We start from the raw sequence: 19,852 nt of genomic DNA, 5'->3' as shown, positions 1-19,852 counted from the left end.
TCAGTGGTCAAAGCCGTCTGTCTCAAGAGCAAACATTCATTAATAAAAGTTCTTTAGAGATCCAAACAGGAAAAACTTTTATATTTATTATTTTACTAATATGGTATCTTATCTTCATATTTGTACTATTAATATTAGTGAAGTCTTTGAAACCTGCAAACTGTACTCAGCTCTATTTGATGACATAAAAAAAAAGGATCTAATTTCATTGTTAAATTACAGAAATACATATGGAATGGTTATGTTTTTTTCCCTGTCATCATTTATTATGGCGCAGATTACAATATGAGTGCAAAAATATTGCGCTCAACTTAGTAATACCAGTGCACACAAATGTGCGCTGGTATCACATGTGAGGTGCAATGCGAACGCGTCCTCGCGTTCACATCGCATGGAAGCATTGCCCTCATGAAAGCGTGCTTCCATAGGCCCCAGAGGAAGCCTCGATCTCATCCCGCAGCAAAGGGGGTAATTCGCGCAGCATTGGCCAGCAAATTAAAAATATATATGTATGTGAAGGTCGAAACTATCGTCAGGGGTTGTCATGTTCCTTGTTCAGAGGAGAATCGCCTGGTATTTCAGGGCTGGAGTGACCTTATTTGGCAGGATCAGACTGATATACTTCAGGAAAGTTTTCCTCTGTGAAAAGCTCAAGTGGGCTAAAAGAGGCTGCTCCTAGGTGGTAACTCTCCATAGAACAAGCTAATGAGCTGTTCGTTCCTGGTAGAGCGCTTCTCTCTTTGTATGCATCTATAATTAAATATTGACAGCACCAATGACAAGGAACACTTCAAATACAAATATTTATTAAAATAATAAAAGTGTACATAAGTTCATAAATGAAAGCAAATTTAAAACAGTAAGTCAGAAAACATAGGGCAAGATTACAAGTGGAGCGCTAAATTATCGCAAGCCGCAAAACGGCAAATTTGCCCGTTTGCGGGAGCGCAATAATTAACCAGTCATTACAAGTGGCTGGTAATTGCTACCGTGAGCTCATGTTAGCAAAAAGCGCTCAGAAAATTAACCAGAGATTAGATCTCTGGTTAATTTTTTAAAAGTGCACCAAATCCCCTCAAAATAGAGGGCATTATAGTTTTTTTTATGAATAATAAAAAAAAAAAGTAGCATTTTTATTTTAATAAAAAAAAACTGTACTAGGCAGTTTTGGCACTTTAAAGTTGGCGGGTGTGGGGTGTTAGAAAGAAAACGACACTGAAAAGTGCCTTTACATTGCGGTCTATGGGAACTGTGTGTTCCCATAGATTGCAATATAAATATATACTGTATGCATATGACTTTGCAGTTTACTTGTATTACAAAGTGGAGCGCTATTATCCCTTGTACGCAAGTGATATTTAGTGCTGTACTTGTAATCTAAGCCCATAGTTTTTAACAATCGTTACTAAAGAAAAAACATATATTTGAAGAGACAATAACACTGCTTGACTGGCCAGGTAAAACAATACTCACTACGCATTTCTGGGCTCCTTCCCCTTCCTCAGGTGTGTCTGTGTCCACAATCCAAACACACCTGAGAAAGCGGGAGGAGCCAAGAAACACTTTTTTTTTTTTCTTTATTTAATAATCTTTTATTGAGATTCTTGGTATACAAACAACAATGGGATAATATAGCTAACAATATACATGCACAGTTGACATTAGCTCCTTCTCATGTTACAGATAAAAAACAATCAGACACAGTGACATACCAAGTTGTACTTTACGTAACTATCAGAAATCTGAGAATATCTTTTTGTAACATTTAATAAATAGCGTTGAACAGTGGCTAGTGCTATGTTTACTTATGAACCAACTGATATAGGAACAAATATGCTCTAAATATAACCACAGAAATAGTGTATTTATATTTAATAGGGTAATGAGCAATGATATAGGTATATGAAAATATATATTGAGGTGGGTCCAGCTATGGGCCCAAACATATGTTTATGATATGAGTGCTTATATAATATAACAGCGGGTAAACACCGCTTACCATTAAAATAAGGGAGGTGGGGGGGGGTTTCAAATTAGAGCAAAACTTAGTATAAATTCTAATGATATATATATATATCTTACAATGGAAGCTTCTGCTTTAGCTGATGTAGGCAGGACATATCTACTTTCAATATATTAAATATGCTTAGAAACATAGGCAAGCACCTAAGGTGTATATATGCAAATCAAAATCTGGGCATAGGAAAAGAGAACAATATTACAATAATAAATGACAATTTTCCTTCACAACAATTTGACCCCCTCAGATATAAGAGCCACATAAGCAAGGTCGGACCATGTCACTAACGGATCAAGTATTAAGACATCATGTCTCTCTATCAAAGGTACGGCAATAAGGTTAGCACATGAGATTGGCAGTCGGTCAAAACTAGCAGCTATTATCCCTGTCTGCCACAATACCCCTCCCTCCCCTGCCGGCTAGGGGAAAAAGAGGATCCATGTTTGAACATACACAAAAGAGGAATAAAGCTCAATTTGATGCAGTATTAGATAGATCTCCCCTCAACTGTAATAGACAAAACATGGGACACTATACTATGTAACTTTATTATAATGACATCTTTATAGAACCTGTAAAATGTCTTGGTAAAGATATAGCCTTGCCAGTTTAGTCAATGAACATATAGCTGTGTCAAAAGAGATATTACCTACATAAATTATAATATGCTATATGGTTTTGGCTGTTCAGAGATTGCAATATAGGCTGTTATATTTCCTGAACTAATCTCCTTTATACTCAGATAACTTTGGAACCTTTTTTATGTCTAAGTGACCTCATATCTTACCCTGATTGCATTACCGTGATATGTTAGTGAGCTGGGTAAAATATGTTAAGGGTAGCAAGCAGGCCAGGGTAGTTGTACTAGACATCTCAAATCACATCAGAAACTACAGGATGTATAATCCCAGTGTATACATGGATATAGGGGCACATATGTGCAAATATGCCAAGGACTTGGACTATAACCCTGGTATATGGGAACGGAGAAAATAGAAATAAAACTATGTCAATGTATACTGGAAGCAACCTCCTAGATCAAAAGGACCTTTCCACAGATCGATGCGAATCCTGTGAAATCCAGATGGCAACTTGCATTGAGCATGCCATGCTGACATGGAGAAGTATAATCCTGATTTATTCTTGTGCGGGGGGTGATGGCCAGGCAGACCGCAATTGCCCAGGAAGGGTGTCCCACACTGAATAGAGCGATTGTGTCCCCACAGGACCTTGGTGACATTAAAGGTCTCTGTGAGGATTGCTCTCATAATCTCAAGTGCAGTGTCACTGATCGCGATGCTGTAAGTTGGCGGTAGGGGCTCCTTCTGGCTCCGGAACTTATGGGATGTACCCGGCTGTCTAGTTCCCATGAGGTGCTCTCCCCGTGAAATCAAGCTTACAGCTTTCGGTCGCATGGGGCCAATCATATCCTGCCAAACAGAACTATTGTGGGGAAGAGTGGGTTCCGTAAAGATACTGGGTGTTCCAGTCATGGAATCTGCCGTAGTCTCCACTATCTGTCCCTCTCGTAAAAGGGGTTGTTCTTTGCGGGTCGGAAGTTCTATATCATCCAGTCTGTCTTGCTTCAAGATCACTTGCTTCTCCATAGTAGACCTGAGACTGGCTGACAGATCTTCAAAATTGGCTGACAATTTTAAGGCAAACTTCCACAGAGCTCCATGAATAGCTAGAGAACCTTCCTCCTTATCTGACGCCATAGTTTTAGTAGGCCGCAAAGTCCTGGGTGATTCCTAGCTGGCAGTGACAGCCAGGGGGAAAAGCTGGTATGAAAATATAGTGTTGCGGTCTACTAATGATGTAAAGGCAGTCCTGCTTGTTCAGGTTTAATTTTGAGGCAAATTGCAGAGAATAAATCTCAATTTACTGTTATATTAAATACATTTCTGCAGGAGTTCTCTGGAGTAAGTCTTCTCTGCTTGGCTGTTGGCTCCGCCCCCCCAGAAACACATTTTTAATACACTTTGACTTAAGAACTCATGTACACTTTTTTTGTGAAATTTTATTTATTTAATTATACCTAAGTTTACTATTTGCCTAAGACAAGGAATCTAACTATATATTGTTTATTATGGTTTCTAAAGAGTATATTTTCATTTGTCACTCATCAGCTTCATCATATATATCATATATGAATAAATAGAACATATTCTGTGAACAACATTGGAACATGAAATATTCATATTTTCATGTCGGGTTAGTGCACTTGAGAAAATGTGATCTGGTTTGTGCACAAGTAGTGAGTTAGGCCTTTTTTCCAATTTTATTGCTCCATTGACAACTATGGGGGAATATATGAACACGGTAACGATATTCTAACTTTGTTTTTTGCACCTATAGAGTAATCACTTGTGTTAAACCTTTTTTCTTTCAACTTGCAAAATGCACGCAAAAATCTTACTTCTAGCCCAAGTATCGCACAAGAAGGAGTGAAACTGCGCTCCACCCAATCATTAAAGGGACACTGAACCCAAATTTTTTCTTTCGTGTTTCATATAGAGCATGCAATTTTAAGCAACTTTATAATTTACTCCTATTATCACATTTTCTTCATTCTCTTGCTATCTTTATTTGAAAAAGAAGGCATCTAAGCTAAGAAGCCAGCCAAATGTTGGTTCAGACCTTGGACAGCACTTGTTTATTGGTGCTGTCCAATCAGCAAGGACAACCCAGGTTGCTCACCAAAAATGGGCCGGCATCTAAATTTACATTCTTGCTTTTTAAATAAAGATACCAAGAGAATGAAGACAATTTGATAGTAGGAGTAAATTAGAAAGTTGCTTAAAATTGCATGCCCTATCTGAATCACGAAATACATTTTTTGGGTTCAGTGTCCCTTTAAGGCTACTAACGACCTCCTTATAGCGAAATTGAAAGGCCTCTTCTCTCTTTTAAGCCTTTTTGATCTGTCTGCAGCCTTTGATACTGTTGACCACCGTCTTACTCCCAACCTTCCAATCCTTCTGCATTTGAGACACCCATGGTTCTTCTCCTACCTGTTTAACCGTACCTTAAGTGCAGCCTTCTCTGGCGCATCATCTGCCCCTTTACCACTTTCTTTTTGGGTACCACAAGGCTCTGTCCTTGGTCCCCTTCTCTTCTCAAGCTACACATCACCATTAGGTTCCTTAGAGTGCCATAAAACATGTTGAGATCTGTGCATATTCTAAAAGGGCTAATTAAGTAAAAAATAGTTTGCATTAAAAAAAATAAAAAAAATTGCTGGCAAGTATTTTAAAATAATTTTCAAGAATAAGCAAACTTAGTTACATAGCCATGCTATCTAGAGTAGTCTGATCCTCCCCCCTTATCAATATTTAGCATCAGAAACACAGACTTATTTCAACTGTTTTAACAGGGGCTTATTTGCTTCTAGGCATGCTCCAGCAGACAATGAGTATTCACTTCTGGTTTCTACCAAATCAATGGTAGATATAGATACAACCATAGAAGGATATGTGTTGGTGGAGTAAGAGCTGTATAACTCGGAAACTTAAAAGAAAGGGTAAATGGCGAGGCACTGCAGTATAAATTTGCAAGTAAAGTAATTAAAGTACATATAATTACATTTTGTCTCCAACTTGTTTTATGTTCCTTTAATAAAGTTTTATGTCCCTTTGAAATATAGATTTCAATATAATTTGTATGCTGATGACACTCAAATCTACCTCTTTGCACCAGGTCACTGACTGTCTTTCTAATATTCAATCCCAGATGTCCTCTCACTACCAAAAGCTAAATCTCTGCAAAACTGAGGTCATTATTCCCCCCCCCCCATCACAGGGAAGACAACAAGGCTAATTTAACTGAGGCTTTATTATCTTCCGACAACATTGCCAAGATTATCAATGGCTTTCCAGCTTCAGCACTGAGGTCAGGGCATGGTCTGCTTAGTCAGAGAAGTGGGCAGTGCAGCTTCTGATTAGTTGCACTGATTATGACAACACACTGAAAGGCTTTGATGGGCAGCTGTTGGATTTAGAAAAAAAGTTTATTATGGGGTCACTAAATAAATAAATGCTTCCAAAAGGTCAGGGATCGACAAAACAGCATTACAAAGTAGAATGCTTGGGAATTTTTTTTTAGGTTTACTGTTTCTTTCAACCACTTAGTGAAAAAGAGATTGAACATCAAGCATCCTAAGACTTTTCATGTATTTACTTCTTGGAAGAATAAGTCTTACAAATCTAGACATTGTTCCCAAAAGGAAATTTATCTCAACAGGAACCAGACATTTTCTTTATTCATCCTAAAGAATATTTTCAATGTTGTAATGTGTGATATTTTGATAACAGAATTTAGGCTATGCCTAAAAAATATGTTACCCTTATTAGGAATATTCATAAACATATTCTTGGAGACATAACTAGACCAAGCTTTAATCCATAAAGCCCTGTATTAAAAGCTGTATATTAGCAGCCAAGCTTTATAACTCCATGTAAACAAACAAGGCAGCCACATAAAAAGGGAATATCATTTACAATCTGATAAATATAGTGTGGTACGATGAAGGCTCAAAAACACGTAGAGTTAAATGTTTGAATTGATGACTGCATTAAAAAGTTAAAAATCCTAACGTATAAATAAAGTGACCAGTCTGAAAAAAATAAGTCTGCTTCTGATCACTTATTTATTGGATCTTTAAAGGAAGATCTTCTCTTCAAAGGACTCATACTACAGTTGGTTAAATTGAAAGTATATAGTTGCTAACTTTTTTTTTTTTAGATTCCTTTTTATTTTGTATATTTTAATGTTTGTTCGTTCATACCGTCTTGTAGGTTCCTCTGCCCCCGCTCATTTCCTGGTTTTGTTATGCTAAACGTAAGAGCAGTCCCATCCGCTCTATACATGGTCATCTGTGCTAACTCTCGTGAGTTAAGATTTATTGCGCATGTGCAAAAATACGCTCTCTGCTGTGATACATATTAATCAATGAATCACTTGATTCATTGTTTAGTATCGTAGCAGAGATCGCATTCGCTGTTCCTTGAATGATTCCCTGAAGAGCCGTCTAATGAATATCACTGACTCGTAAGCCTAATCAATGCGCATGCATGTCTCATGAACAAGTTTCTATACAAGGAGTAAATTCAATGAGAGACAATTGAAGATGGGGGTGTAGAAAATAGATTTTAAGACTCCACTGGGGGACCAATAAAATTAGTTAAAGCGATATTCGTCATCGCAAAATACTATTATTTGGAGGCGGGCAGGGGACGGCGATATACTGATCCGGCTTATAAGGTAAAATAATTTGATAAATAAAGATTTTAAAAAAAATCATGAATTAAACTAAACATTTTACGATGTATTTTTTGTTGCGGCACAGAGGTTGCGGATTGTTTACTTTCCCTTTAATGTATATACAGACATCTACTGTAGGAACAGGTTTACAAATAAATTTCTGCAGAAGGAAGGATTTAAATCAGGTAGACAAATAAAAATGTTTTTTCCAGGCTTACAAATTGTATTCAAAATTCTCTCTAATACCACAATATCAACAGGGGGAAACACTTTCCACCTTTTATTTGGAACAAAAACCTAATCTTGAGTTAAAAGACAAACACACATATATCCTTTCCACTTCTTTCTTCTCACAAAATGTTAGGGGTAAGACAACACACTGCAACGCTACCCAAAGAACCAGCATATTAACCTATGGGGGAAATTATAGTATGGGTGTCCAACCTTTTAACATATAATTTGCTGTTCACTTGGAGGGCTGGAGATTAAAGGGACACTGAACCCAAAATGTTTATTTTGCAATTCAGATAGAACATGCAATTTAAGGCAACTTTCTAATTGACTCCTATTATCAAATTGTCTTCATTCTCTTGGTATCTTTATTTGAAATGCAAGAATGTAAGTTTAGATGCCGGACCATTTTTGGTGAACAAACTGGGTTGTTCTTGCCGATTGGTGGATAAATTCACCCACCAATAAACAAGTGGGTACAGACAAGCCTACTGGAGAACATAAGTTGGCCAGACCCTTGCAGCAAAAATAAAACATGCTCGTAATCATCTAGACAATGACTAAAAACTATTCAGCCTTTTAATGAATTGCTGCAAAAACTGCCATACTTAAAGTCAAATAACTGAGAAGTGAAGCGGGAAGAAGGAAGGTGAAAGGAGAAATCTCAAATTTGAGATTCAAAAATTGGAGATTCAGAGATACATTTAGAAACAGAATTCTAGATGTTAAACAGATATATAAAACAGCCTTTTAGCAGAAGCAGTGAGGAAAATAAAGCTTTTCTAGAATGCATTTAATTTAATTTGTTTAAGACTATATCAAAGATGAATTAAGAGTGACATTTTACAGAACATAAGGAAGTAGATCAGTTTAGCAACGAGGAGTTGTACAAGATGTCTTCTAGACATACCTAGGCTGTAGAGGCTCAATGCTCCATAGTCCAAGAAATAGCAGATATGGCGGGCATGGGTAGACATGCTGCTGAAGGTATGGGCAAAACTGGAGGTGAAGGGATAAAGACAGATGAGCATCATGTATACCAGAAGAGGCCAGTTATACGATTCCCTACAGAAGTCCAGCATGTAGGTGAGCAGTAGGAACCTCCACAGGAAATACCTAGAGAAGCAATGAACACACAACCAGATCTAATCAATAACAAAGCTTGTTCTATTGGAATAGCATGTGCACTATTAATAACCTCTCTCATTCAACACAAATTTAACATCTTTTGCACAAACTCAAATTTCAATCTCTTCGTAGCTCCAGTTTGCGGTTATTAATATCTGTAAGCTATGTCACCACACAGTTAAGCAGTTGACTGAAAAATGTTGATATACACATCGTTCACTTGTCTTTAAATAATACAGTGTTTACTCCATATAGCATGATGTTTCCCTTTTGTTACATTTGAAAACCTAATGTTTTTTGTATTTTTTTTTTTATTTTTTTTATTTACAGAACTATAGGTTGCAATAAACAATATCAGAGATATAAGAGAACAGACTGCCTTCAGGTTTAAGACTATAATTTGTGTTGGTAAGGCATAAGGAAGGAAGTTTGTGGTTTGCATCACCAGAGTACATTATTAGTACATGCGCAGCCCTTACTGGAGCCTAAAACGTTGTGCATTTGATTGAGGCATTCTACTCACTCACCAGGTAGGAAGGAAGTGGGTCCAAATATTCACAGTTTCATTAGTCATTTGGAAGGAACTGAGCAGACAATCTATGGCTGAGCTCTTAGGGTGACGGTAACCTGACATGATGCCATCCTCCCAGAAGATCTGTAAATTACAAACATGCAAATAAAATGTGTTTTTGCTTTCCTTGACCCCCAACCTATTAACATATGCTGCATGTAACAAATGTGATAAATCAAAAATATCTAGTTTTTTTCAGATTGAGTAAACATGGGAAAACACTTTAAAGGGACACTCAGGTCAAATTAAATTTTCATGATTTAGATACAGCATGTAATTAAAATCAACTTTCCAAATTTTTTTTTTTTAAATAACTTTTTATTTTCATTATAAAGTAAGCTTGATAACGACAATTACAGAGTAATTAACTCACTTTGTACATACAGATTTAACAGAAGTCATAATAAAAGTGTCTCCATGAACAGTTGTAGGTAATATCAGGTACATAACATATTTCTCCAGGATACAAAAGGATACAGAATGGGCAAATTGCTTTAGCCACACCTGAATGCTATGATTGGTGTAGTACTATAATCCAAATGTGAACACAGTAGTACAATAATGCCGACTAGTCGACTGAATGAGAACCTTTACCATGCTTGTCTTAGCGACCCAGAGGGCCATTCGTGATACATGTCCCCAAGTGGGGTAAAGAACCTCTAAGAAGGAGGAGTAAAAATAGGGGGGAGGGGGATAAAGGGTAGGAAGGAAAAAAGGAGGTTGTGTATTATAGGGGGAGGGGAAGAGAATGGGGAAGGGAAGGATAAGGCAGAGAAGGAGAGGGAGAGAACGCAGGCCAACAAGTACAGACCAGAGGAAACAGATATAAACCACTCATCAGGGGTCACGATGAATATGCATAGGCTGGACCTATTTGCTATATTTGATGTAGTACAATGAATTTAGATATGGACTCAACCTTAGAGGAATTTCGACCATTAACCCTAGGTAAAAGTTATTTCCATGTTCGACTCCACAGCCCAGCGGGCCATTCGTAGTGTGCATCTCCAGGCGGGGCAAATAACCCCAAGAGAAAAAAAAAGGACTGAGGGGGAGGGAGGTTAGGGGATGGGGAAAGGGCAGAGGGTCTCATGGTATGGGAGAGGGGAGAGGGGGCGTGGGAAAAGGGCAGAAGAAGCAGAATAGGGAGAGAAGGAATGGTGGCCAACAGGCACAGATCAGTGGAAGCAGATGTAGAATCTTAATCCAGGACCAGGGGTCTATCATACTGTGGGGCTAGATTCAGTTAGTGCGAATGATTGGGGGCCCCATCTCTCGAAGCATCCTGCCTGCAATCTTCCTGATAGTGGAACCAGGGTTCCCAAATTTGCCAGTAAAGTTCCTCCCTATCAGCATTTAAGTAATAACCCTGTTCCATCTTAGCATAGACTTGTATTATGGATGTGATAGCTGCAATGTCTGGGGGCTGTATCTGTTTCCAGGCTCTCGCTATTGCCAACTTCGTGGCCGCGAGTATGAAAATTAATAACTTAATCAAAGGGGTCGGGATACTACGCGGGAATATGTGTAGTAGGGCCATTTCAGGGGTTAGTGGCATTTTCATTCCGAGATTGAGGCAAAGGGTAGATACTTGGAGCCATGTGGGTTTCAGGTTAGGGCAATCCCACCATATGTGTATGTCTGAACCTCTTAGCTCGCATCCTCTCCAACATAAGGAGGATGCTGTAGGGAACATCTGCGATAGTCTGGAGGGGGTGTAGTACCATCTCAAAAATAGTTTCATATATGACTCAAGAGTGTTCGCACAGTGCAGAGTCTTTTTAGTTAGTATCATAGCAAGATGAAGGTTTTTGTCAGAGATTGGTCTGGAGAGGTCTCCTTCCCAGGCTCTGAGTTGCCAGGGTCTGTCTCTGTTTGTGGATGACTGCAGTAGGTTGTAATGGAATGAGATGATTCTAGGGGTCTTAACCTGTAACTGCCACAATTTCTCCCAGTTGGTCAGGGGTCTAATGTGGACCCTAGGAAACCCCCAAGACATCAAAAAGGCATATAGCCTGTAGTATTCAAATATAGCCCACACGGGAGGATCCTGTATAACCGATCTTATATTGTCTGGAGTGATCAAAGTGCCCGAGGGGTATAACTGGGAGACCAGTTTCAGATCCCAATCTCTCCAGTGTTGGACATGCGTGTCAGGTAAGGCTGCAAGCAAAGCGGGTAGTGAGTGTATAGGGGATGGATGAGGGGCAACCTCAGGCAGGTTTTTAAGAGTACGCCACATTTTTAGGTTATCCCTGACAATGACATTTTTAATTCTCAGCATGTCTAGTTGATAGTCAGGGATCCAGGGCAAATCTGCCCAGCCCAGCCCCCTGGGCAGGTCAAAATTTTCTATACTCTTCCATCCTTGAGGTTCCCCTTTGTCTGCCCACGCTGTAATGTGCGATAATCTGGCTGCCTCATAATATCCGCATATGCTAGGCATAGCTACTCCTCCCCGTTCGTATTTTTTCTGGAGTATTTTCGCAGCAATCCGCGGCTTAGACTTTCCCCATATGTATTTTTGGCCAATAGATTGGAGTGTATCTATCAGGGCACTGGGCACATTAAGGGGGATACACCGGAAATAATAGAGAATTTTAGGTAGAATCGACATTTTAAAAGATGCTATACGGCCTAGCCATGATAGCTCTTTAAGGCTCCAGGAAGTGGTGAGCTCAGTCACCTCTTTAACTATATTCGAGTAGTTTATGGCAAGTACAGATTTCGGGTCGGGACCCAATTGTACTCCAAGGTGCCGGATGGTAGTGTGTGACCATTGGAAAGAGTATGATGTTCGTAGAACATCTAATTCAAATGCAGGAATACAGAGCGGTAAAGCCTCCGTTTTAAAGACGTTAATCTTGTAATAGCTATATGTCCCAAATTTGGAAAGAAGGTCTAGTAGCATCGGCAAGGAGCCCAACAGGTTTGTGAGGAATAGAGTAACGTCATCGGCAAACAATGCTACCTTTGCAGTGACTCCCCCAAATTTTACCCCATGTATCGCACTTGAGTTCCTAATGGCTTGAACCAGAGGTTCAATGGCCAGTGTAAAGATTAGGGGTGACAAGGGACATCCTTGCCTGGTGCCATTGGTAATATGTATTTCCGGGGAAGCAAATCCCAGGCCTTTAACCACCGCAGTTGGGCAGGAATACAGGGCTCGAATTGCTGTTATCACTTCGTCTGGTATACCGAATTGGGCAAGCGTACACCATAAGTAGTCCCATCTGACCCTGTCAAACGCTCAACTTTCCAATTTACTTCTATTAAAAAAAATGTGCACAGTCTTTTATATTTACACTTTTTGATTCATCAGCTCCTACTGAGCATGTGCAAGAATTCCCAGACTATACGTATATGCATTTATGATTGGCTGATGGCTATCACATGGTACAAGGGGAATGGACAAAATCTACTAAAATTCAGAGTAAATGCTATTGTATTGTCTTGTTATCTTGCATGTGTTGATTATGCAAATCTACTGTGTTTTACTGGTCCTCTTTTTTACATGTCAGCAAAATATATGCAAGCAATGCAAAAGGGAACCATAGTGGCTAATATTGATAATGACTACCTAATGTATCTAAATTAAAGTTTTTTAACAGTAAATAAACTCTGTCCTAATGAGATAAATCACCCTCTATGAAATCAGTATATTGTGCAGTTTTCAAATATATGTAATGTCATATAGTTAGGTATTTTATTTATAGAGCAAAGTGACTATCTTCTAATGATTAAATATGTATTGAAAAACAAATCTATTGAATAATACTACATTTTTCTGTTTTTGGAAGATAAATTGATGCTAACTGCTTTAAAGTAAAATAGTTTGCTACATTTCAGAACATTGACTACTGTGTACCATGTCTGCTATCAATGGTGCCTCAAGGAATTACACTAAGGGGACACATCTAGAAGGCCCACTAGTGATTTTTGGGTGGGGAGGCATCAGGAGGGTGGAACCAGTGGGAAGGATCGGGGAATCTGTGGGTGTGCAACAGGTGGGTGCAGATGAAGCTGCGGAAGGACTGGGCGGAGTGATGGTGGGATAGCAAAGGATCACCCCTGTTGGCGCATCAATGAGGGGCAGCCATTATTCTGGGAGGGCTAGGGCCCCCTGACCCCCTCCAGGTAACACCACTGTTTGCTTAATAAAATAACATTATATTCTGGGTATAACTGGAAATATTTTTTTTATGAAAGTGCACGTCCTGCTTCCAATTATATTACTTGTGTGAATAATTCACAGAAGAAGTTATAAAACGGTTCCTCCTGAGTCTGAACCGCTGAGACCTCGCAAGAGGCATTAGAAAGCCCAATCCCATCCAGCCACTCATAAGGGCAAAGTTCTGGCCCGTAGGCTTCACCCCCCTCCCCTGGGCGTCTAACATAGGGGTGATAGAACCTCCTCCCCAGAGGTAAAACGGGGTAAAAGAACTCTCTACCCCCAGGGTTTACAAGAGGGGCATCAGAGCTCAGACTCTGACAATTTTGATATGAAGGATTTTTATCTGGAAGGCTTAGAGTGGGAAGCAGAGGATCGATCTTACCAAGAAGCCTCTGACCCCCATTTCAATTCCTCCTTTGGCGAATCATGAGGAGCCAGAGGATGAGTTGGTGGACCCTGCGGGGAATCCCATCTTTAGCCCCAAACATATAAAAGACCCTAGGTCCTCTGACTGGTCTCTGGCTCCTCATCTCTCCCGTTTTCTCCAAAGACGGCTTCGCAAATCCCTGGATCGCGAAAATCACAATAAACTCAGGGCAGAATGGCGAAGACCTTCCCTCCCCGGAAGAGAATCTGTTACAATCTGACACCAAATTGGTCACTTTTCTTACCAGAAAGGGTAGGGATCCCAGGAAGGGTATGGATAAAGCTCTCAGAGGAGTGCAGGACAAGTTACTTTATATCTCTGGTCCCTTGGCCCAGATCCTGCACCTCACTGATAATGCCCTTCTCTCTAGCTCTACATTGGATCCGTTCACTATTCGAGAATGGGCCTTTCAATATTTTTGTTTACTGGGAAACACAAATGTCGCCCTGTCTAGTGAGCGCAGGTGGTCAGCCCTCTTGCGCATCAACCCCCGTTTGGCAGGCTTAATAGTAAAAGAAGCAGGTTCTTCAGCCAAGGGGCTTCTTTTTGGGGACCCCTTTTTACAAATTATGAGACATTACGTCTCCACTTTCACCTCAATTAAGAAAATACAAGCTTCCCTAAGGATGGTCTTCAACCCTACTCAGGTTTTTGGCAGGGCCGGCAGCCGGCAGATTCAGGGGTCGCCTCTCCAAGCGACAACAATTTCTGGCACAACAATAACGTCAAGTATTTGGATTTCATCAGTAACTCTCCCATCCTAGGACCCTCTTCCCACCCCGCCCCAGAGCAGATAGATCAAGAACGCCCACAGCCGCTTTGACAGCAGGACCAGCTCCCCCTCAGAGTGAGTACCCCTCCTCCCCCTTTCTCTTCCCCCTTTCCCTTTGAGGGCAGACTCTCCCATTTTTCCCCTATGTGGGATCTTATTTTCCAAGACTCTTGGACCTCCCAAACTATTCAAGGTTTCAACCTGGAATTCATCTGCCCTCTCTTTCAACACTCTCTTCCAAAACCCCTAAACTTGTCCAAAGAGGCTTCTGCCCTCGTCCAAGTGGAGGTTCTCTCCCTCAGTCACAAGGGAGCTATGGAACCGGTCATCTCCCCAGATCAAGGCTTTATCAGCAACTTCTTCCTTGCCCGATCATCAATCTCCCGGACCTCAACTTTTTGTGATATACCGTCACTTCAAATTCACATTTTTTTATGAACCAGAGACTGGTTGGTTCGCCTAGACTTGACCGATGCCTATCCCACGGTTCCGGTGTTTCAAGGCCCTGAAATTTCTCAGATTTCTCTGGGCAAACCAACTCTGGCAATTTAGCTGCCTTCCATTCGGCCTCAGTTCTGCCCCATGGTGTTTTACCAAACTCGTGAAACCCGCGGTGGCCTCCCTGAGAAGCAGAGGTATTCGCCTTATCATATACCTCAATGACATCCTCCTTATGGCAGAGGATCGACCAACTCTCCTGCTTCACCTAGACGTCACCATGACCCTCCTTCAGGGTTTAGGTTTCGTCATCAACTTTCAAAAGTCGTCTCTTTCACCCTCCCAACAGGTGGAATTCCTTGGATTTCTCTTAGACTCCACTTTGGGCCTTCTTCTCCTCCCTCAGGACAAAATAGACAGAATCAAATTGGAGATTCAGGGGGCTCTGTCAGCTCTGATGATATCCATTCGTCAACTGTCCAGAATTATCGGCCTTTGGTCCTCGTCCATTCAGGCGATTTTACCTGCACCTCCTTATTACCGGGTGATGCAACGCCTGAAGATTCGGTTATTTCGGGAGTCCAGGTCCTACCACCAAATGATTTTCCTGACCGACGAAGTAAGAGTGGAAATGTCCTGGTGGCTCCTGCACATGGAATCATGGAACAGCAAAGCTATTTTTGGCTCTGGTCCGGATTTTGTGATGTCCTCGGATGCCAGTCTCCTAGGCTGGGCTGCTGCTTGTGGGGATCTGGTATCATGGGCTCTTGGACCTTTTAAGAAGGCTCTCTCCACATCAACTGTTTGGAGCTGTTGGCAGGCTCTTTCGCGATCTGATGTTTCTAAAAGCAATGCACAGACTTGCATCCTTCTTCGGATGGACAACATCTCTGCTGTACAATACATTAACTGGCTATCTGGTCCAAAATCCAAGGCCTTATCATATCAGACCTAGCTTCCGACCTTTTTTGGTTTTGTGCTTCCCGCAATATCTCCCTCCAGGCACAATACATCCTGGTGTCTCCAACACGGTGGCAGAATGGTTCTCTCATTATTGGAGAGATTCCAGCAATTGGCGTGTACTTCACCCGTTTTTATTACCATTCAGAAATTCTTCTGTACTTTTTCCCCTGGATCTATTTGCATCCCGTACCAACCATCAACTTCCCAGGTACTTCAGTTGGCTCCCAGATCCAGGGAGCGAAGCACAGACGGCTTCCTTCGACCATGGCCTCTGATGGGAGCTTACGCATTTCCTCCCTTTGCTCTCATTCTGAGGTCCCTTTGGATGGTGCTGAAAACCAGATGTTGCCTTACCATACTCACCCCATTTTGGCCGACGCAACCTGGGTTCCTCTCTATTGGAGATGACCATTTCCCCACCTCTCCTCCTTTCCCAGAGGCCGGACCTTTTTTCTAGACCAGAGGGGCCCTGGGCACTCGGAAGTGCTATGCTTCAGCCTGGACATCATGGGTCTGTTGGTGCGATTGCAGACAAGCTGATCCCTTTACAGCTCCTCCAAATTTGATTGTTAATTTCCTGACATAACTTTTTTTCTCAAGGGAAGGCTTAGCGCTCCATTAATTTAGTGTGCTACGCTATCTCTGCTGGACACCTCCCTATTGAGGGTATTCTGGTAGGCAAGCACCCTTTGTTGTGTCGCATCTTGAGGGCCATCCGTTTGAAATGCCCACCTCTTCCGCGCTATTTGCGCCTTTGGGATGTTTCCATTGTCCTCAATTTCCTCTGCTCATGGGCTTCGAATGATGGTCTCTACCTAAATCAACGGAGGCTTCTAGCGCTTCCCAGCAGGGTCAAATTCTCATCTCCTATGTTCCTCCTTTCAGAATGGTCTCTTACCCTACTCTTCCCTGATGGGTTTGTTGGCTTAGGTCCTCAGTGGGCATTGATTTGTCTTTTGGAGCCCATTCGGTCAGAGGGGCTGCTGCTTCCCTTTTGGCTGGTAGTCAGATTCAAGACATCTTGAAAGTGGCAGACTGGTCTTCAGCATCTACCTTTTATTTTATTTTAAGCCGATCCCTCATGCTGCTGACCTTTCTGTGCATTATAAATGCAAAATCACATAAAAAAAGGTAAATATTTTGTTTTGGTTCATTCTATGATTATGTCTGTTCATTCATGTTCACTCAGTGTAGAACTATGGTTATTTATGTTCTTCCTTTGTTTTTCAGTGTGACCATCTTAGTGGATTCTTCAACTCTGTTCATGGGACCTTTTTTGCCTGTGGATGATCGTTTGTTGATGTTTATTTTAGTCCCTATGTCTTCATCTCAAAGAAAAGAGGAAGTTCCTATTGTGTTATGGAATCTTATGCTATGACCTTGTTCTGATTGGTGCAGTATTGTTGCAATATTATGCAAATTTTTGCTCAGTTTTCTTTGCTGCTGTTTGGAATTCAATAAAGTTTTGGCCGATGCTACACTGGTTTTCAATTTGCATAAAATTGTGTCAGGTTAATTTCTTCTTCTTTGTATAGCTTTTCTATAGTCAAAAATATTTCCAGTATAAGCTGTGGTTTCAACAACCAGTAATGGTTAATTACCTCTTATTAGGTGCTTGCCTTACTACATTGGCCCTTCACAGGCAAGTCATTTATCACTAAATAACCAATAAGGGTCCATGTACTGAGATTATTGTAACCAGGATATGTAGAAGAGAAGACTGATGTTCAAAAAAGAGTTTGAACACAAAACAAAAGGAAGCACAGCAAAGGAATGTCACCTCAAGTTTAGTGAATCAGTTCAACTGGGAAATGTAGGAACTGGGAAATATTTCTCACTGTGGAAATTATTAGTCAATCTAGGCTACTTATTTCCCATTATTTGAAAGCAGAGCTTAAAATGACCTTGCACTCAAATGTAAATCACATTAAAGCTTTGCAGATTAGGTAGCATGTCACCAAGGACATGAAATTCAAAGAGTCTCCAGTTTGGGGAGACATTGTAGTTCAGACTTTTCAAAAGAAAGAGGGTGGGACTTTCCAGCACGGCGAGATCTCTCTCATTTATTTATGTAAAGCAGAGACAAGCCCAGCAATATAGCACTGCATGATATGAGAGTTTTGTTACACTTACACTTTGTGCTTTGTATTTTATATTACATTGCATTTAAGCTTTGCACTTTCTCATTTGTAATTTAATACATTTTAATTATGTTCTAGCAGTTATTTTACACATTTTGATTATGCGTTGAAAGTTTCTGTGTTGCTTTAATAACTTAGGATCAGACCTTGTATTTCCTCCATTGTAAACTTACAGTTTCAGAAAGTGGCAGGGACAGGGAAGTTGGCTGGACTGAACAGGGGGGTTCCCAGTTTCGTGAAATTTTTAAGAAATCAAGCTGGTCTCACCGATTTGTCTCGCTAGCTGTATGCAGGTGAAGTTTGCTCAAAATTCACAAAACACTTATTTTAACTATCAGGAAAGTAATATATACTAAACTATAGACAAAAGCAAGTTAAATTGTAGTGAAAACATTTCAGTTTAATTTGGAATTGATGCAAATGGAGTATTTATATCAACCCACCCCAGGGATTCTCCATATATCTTTTCTCTTCCATGTGAAATGTTCTATCCTAGAGAGCTTCATTACTTTCTATGAAATGCATCTCTCTGGGATTTCCAGATTACTCCCCTTAAGTGAGTGAGTGAGTTATGCCCCTGTGAAGTTAACACTATATTCTCTCTCCAAACTAGAGAATGTTTGATTATCTGGCTCATAGAAAGTGAAGCTGTTTTTCAGTTTTAATTTAAATAAAATACATTCCAAGTGCAATCTAATTTAAAAAGATACACACACACACACAAGTGTGCTTCCACCTACAGCCCTAGATATACAGTAGTAGCGGAATGCACAGTAAAAGTCTAGCAATGGTACATTATAAGAACGCTGTTACATCTTCTACAGTACAGCAAATAGTTCACTATGTCCCTTTAGTTCCTTTTATCACTGGTAACTTACATATGTACTTAAAGGGACACAAAACCCACAAAACAATTGACCTCCAATAGCCAGATCACTATAAAGTGCATTTTGTAATTACAATAGCGCTTCATATATATGAATTTATATTGATTTCCAAACCCACCGACCGGCAATAACTTTTAATCCTCCAATCAACATCGATAACTCCAGTTATCAAGATGGCAAATTTTCTTCGTTATGCGCATGCGCAATTTAACTTTCTCGTTATAACAGACGTTACCACAGGAAAACATGCAGACCAGCATAATCTATGGGTAAATTGTATGGGTAAATGAGGCGTCATTGTACGCATATGCGCATGCGTGGGTAGACAAATCGATACGTGCAAGTGCATGGTCGGGTAAATGCTGCATTATGAGATGCAAAAAATGTAATTTCTATTGGTATGTTTGTCGGATCGCGTGCCTCCCATATTTGAGGGTTGTCTGATGTGATGTAATACCCGAAAATAAAAATGAATTTCTCAAGTTTAGAAGCTTTGTTACAAGCAGCAAATAGGAATGTTATAATATTTATACATGCACAATTTCATATTTGTGGTCTGTTGGTGCAAAAAATTAGAAAGTTTTGGAATCCTTTACGGAATAAAAAGAGAAGTTATGGTAAACAACGGTAAAGTTGTGCTGCTCTTCTAAATAATACTGTGAAACTTTTCTGAAAAGCATAAATCTCTAACAGTAGATTGAGATTAAGATTTGATAGTTGGATAAAATTGCTCTGCATTATTAAAGGGAAATTGAACACTAGATTTTTCTTTGCATACATGTTTGGTAGATAAACATTTATATAGCCCATCTGGGAGCGTAAACATGTAAAAAATGTA

General features: G+C 40.2%; 1 protein-coding gene across 1 annotated transcript in view; it reads right to left on the bottom strand.

The window, feature by feature from the left end:
- The window catches only part of PAQR6 (progestin and adipoQ receptor family member 6), a 99,344-nt gene that overhangs the window by 31,700 nt on the left and 47,792 nt on the right, over positions 1 to 19,852 (bottom strand). The window contains exons 3-4 of the mRNA XM_053704612.1: positions 9,169 to 9,296; positions 8,424 to 8,629 (exon numbers count right to left, since the gene is read on the bottom strand). Of these exons, the coding sequence (XP_053560587.1) occupies positions 8,424 to 8,629; positions 9,169 to 9,296 (334 nt within the window). The remainder of the gene's footprint in view (positions 1 to 8,423; positions 8,630 to 9,168; positions 9,297 to 19,852) is intronic.

The sequence above is a fragment of the Bombina bombina genome, chromosome 1 (genome assembly GCF_027579735.1).
Source record: "Bombina bombina isolate aBomBom1 chromosome 1, aBomBom1.pri, whole genome shotgun sequence".
In the NCBI taxonomy this organism is placed as follows: domain Eukaryota; kingdom Metazoa; phylum Chordata; class Amphibia; order Anura; family Bombinatoridae; genus Bombina; species Bombina bombina.
Note: the sequence above shows the minus strand (reverse complement) of the source record. Positions and strands in the feature narration are given on the sequence as shown.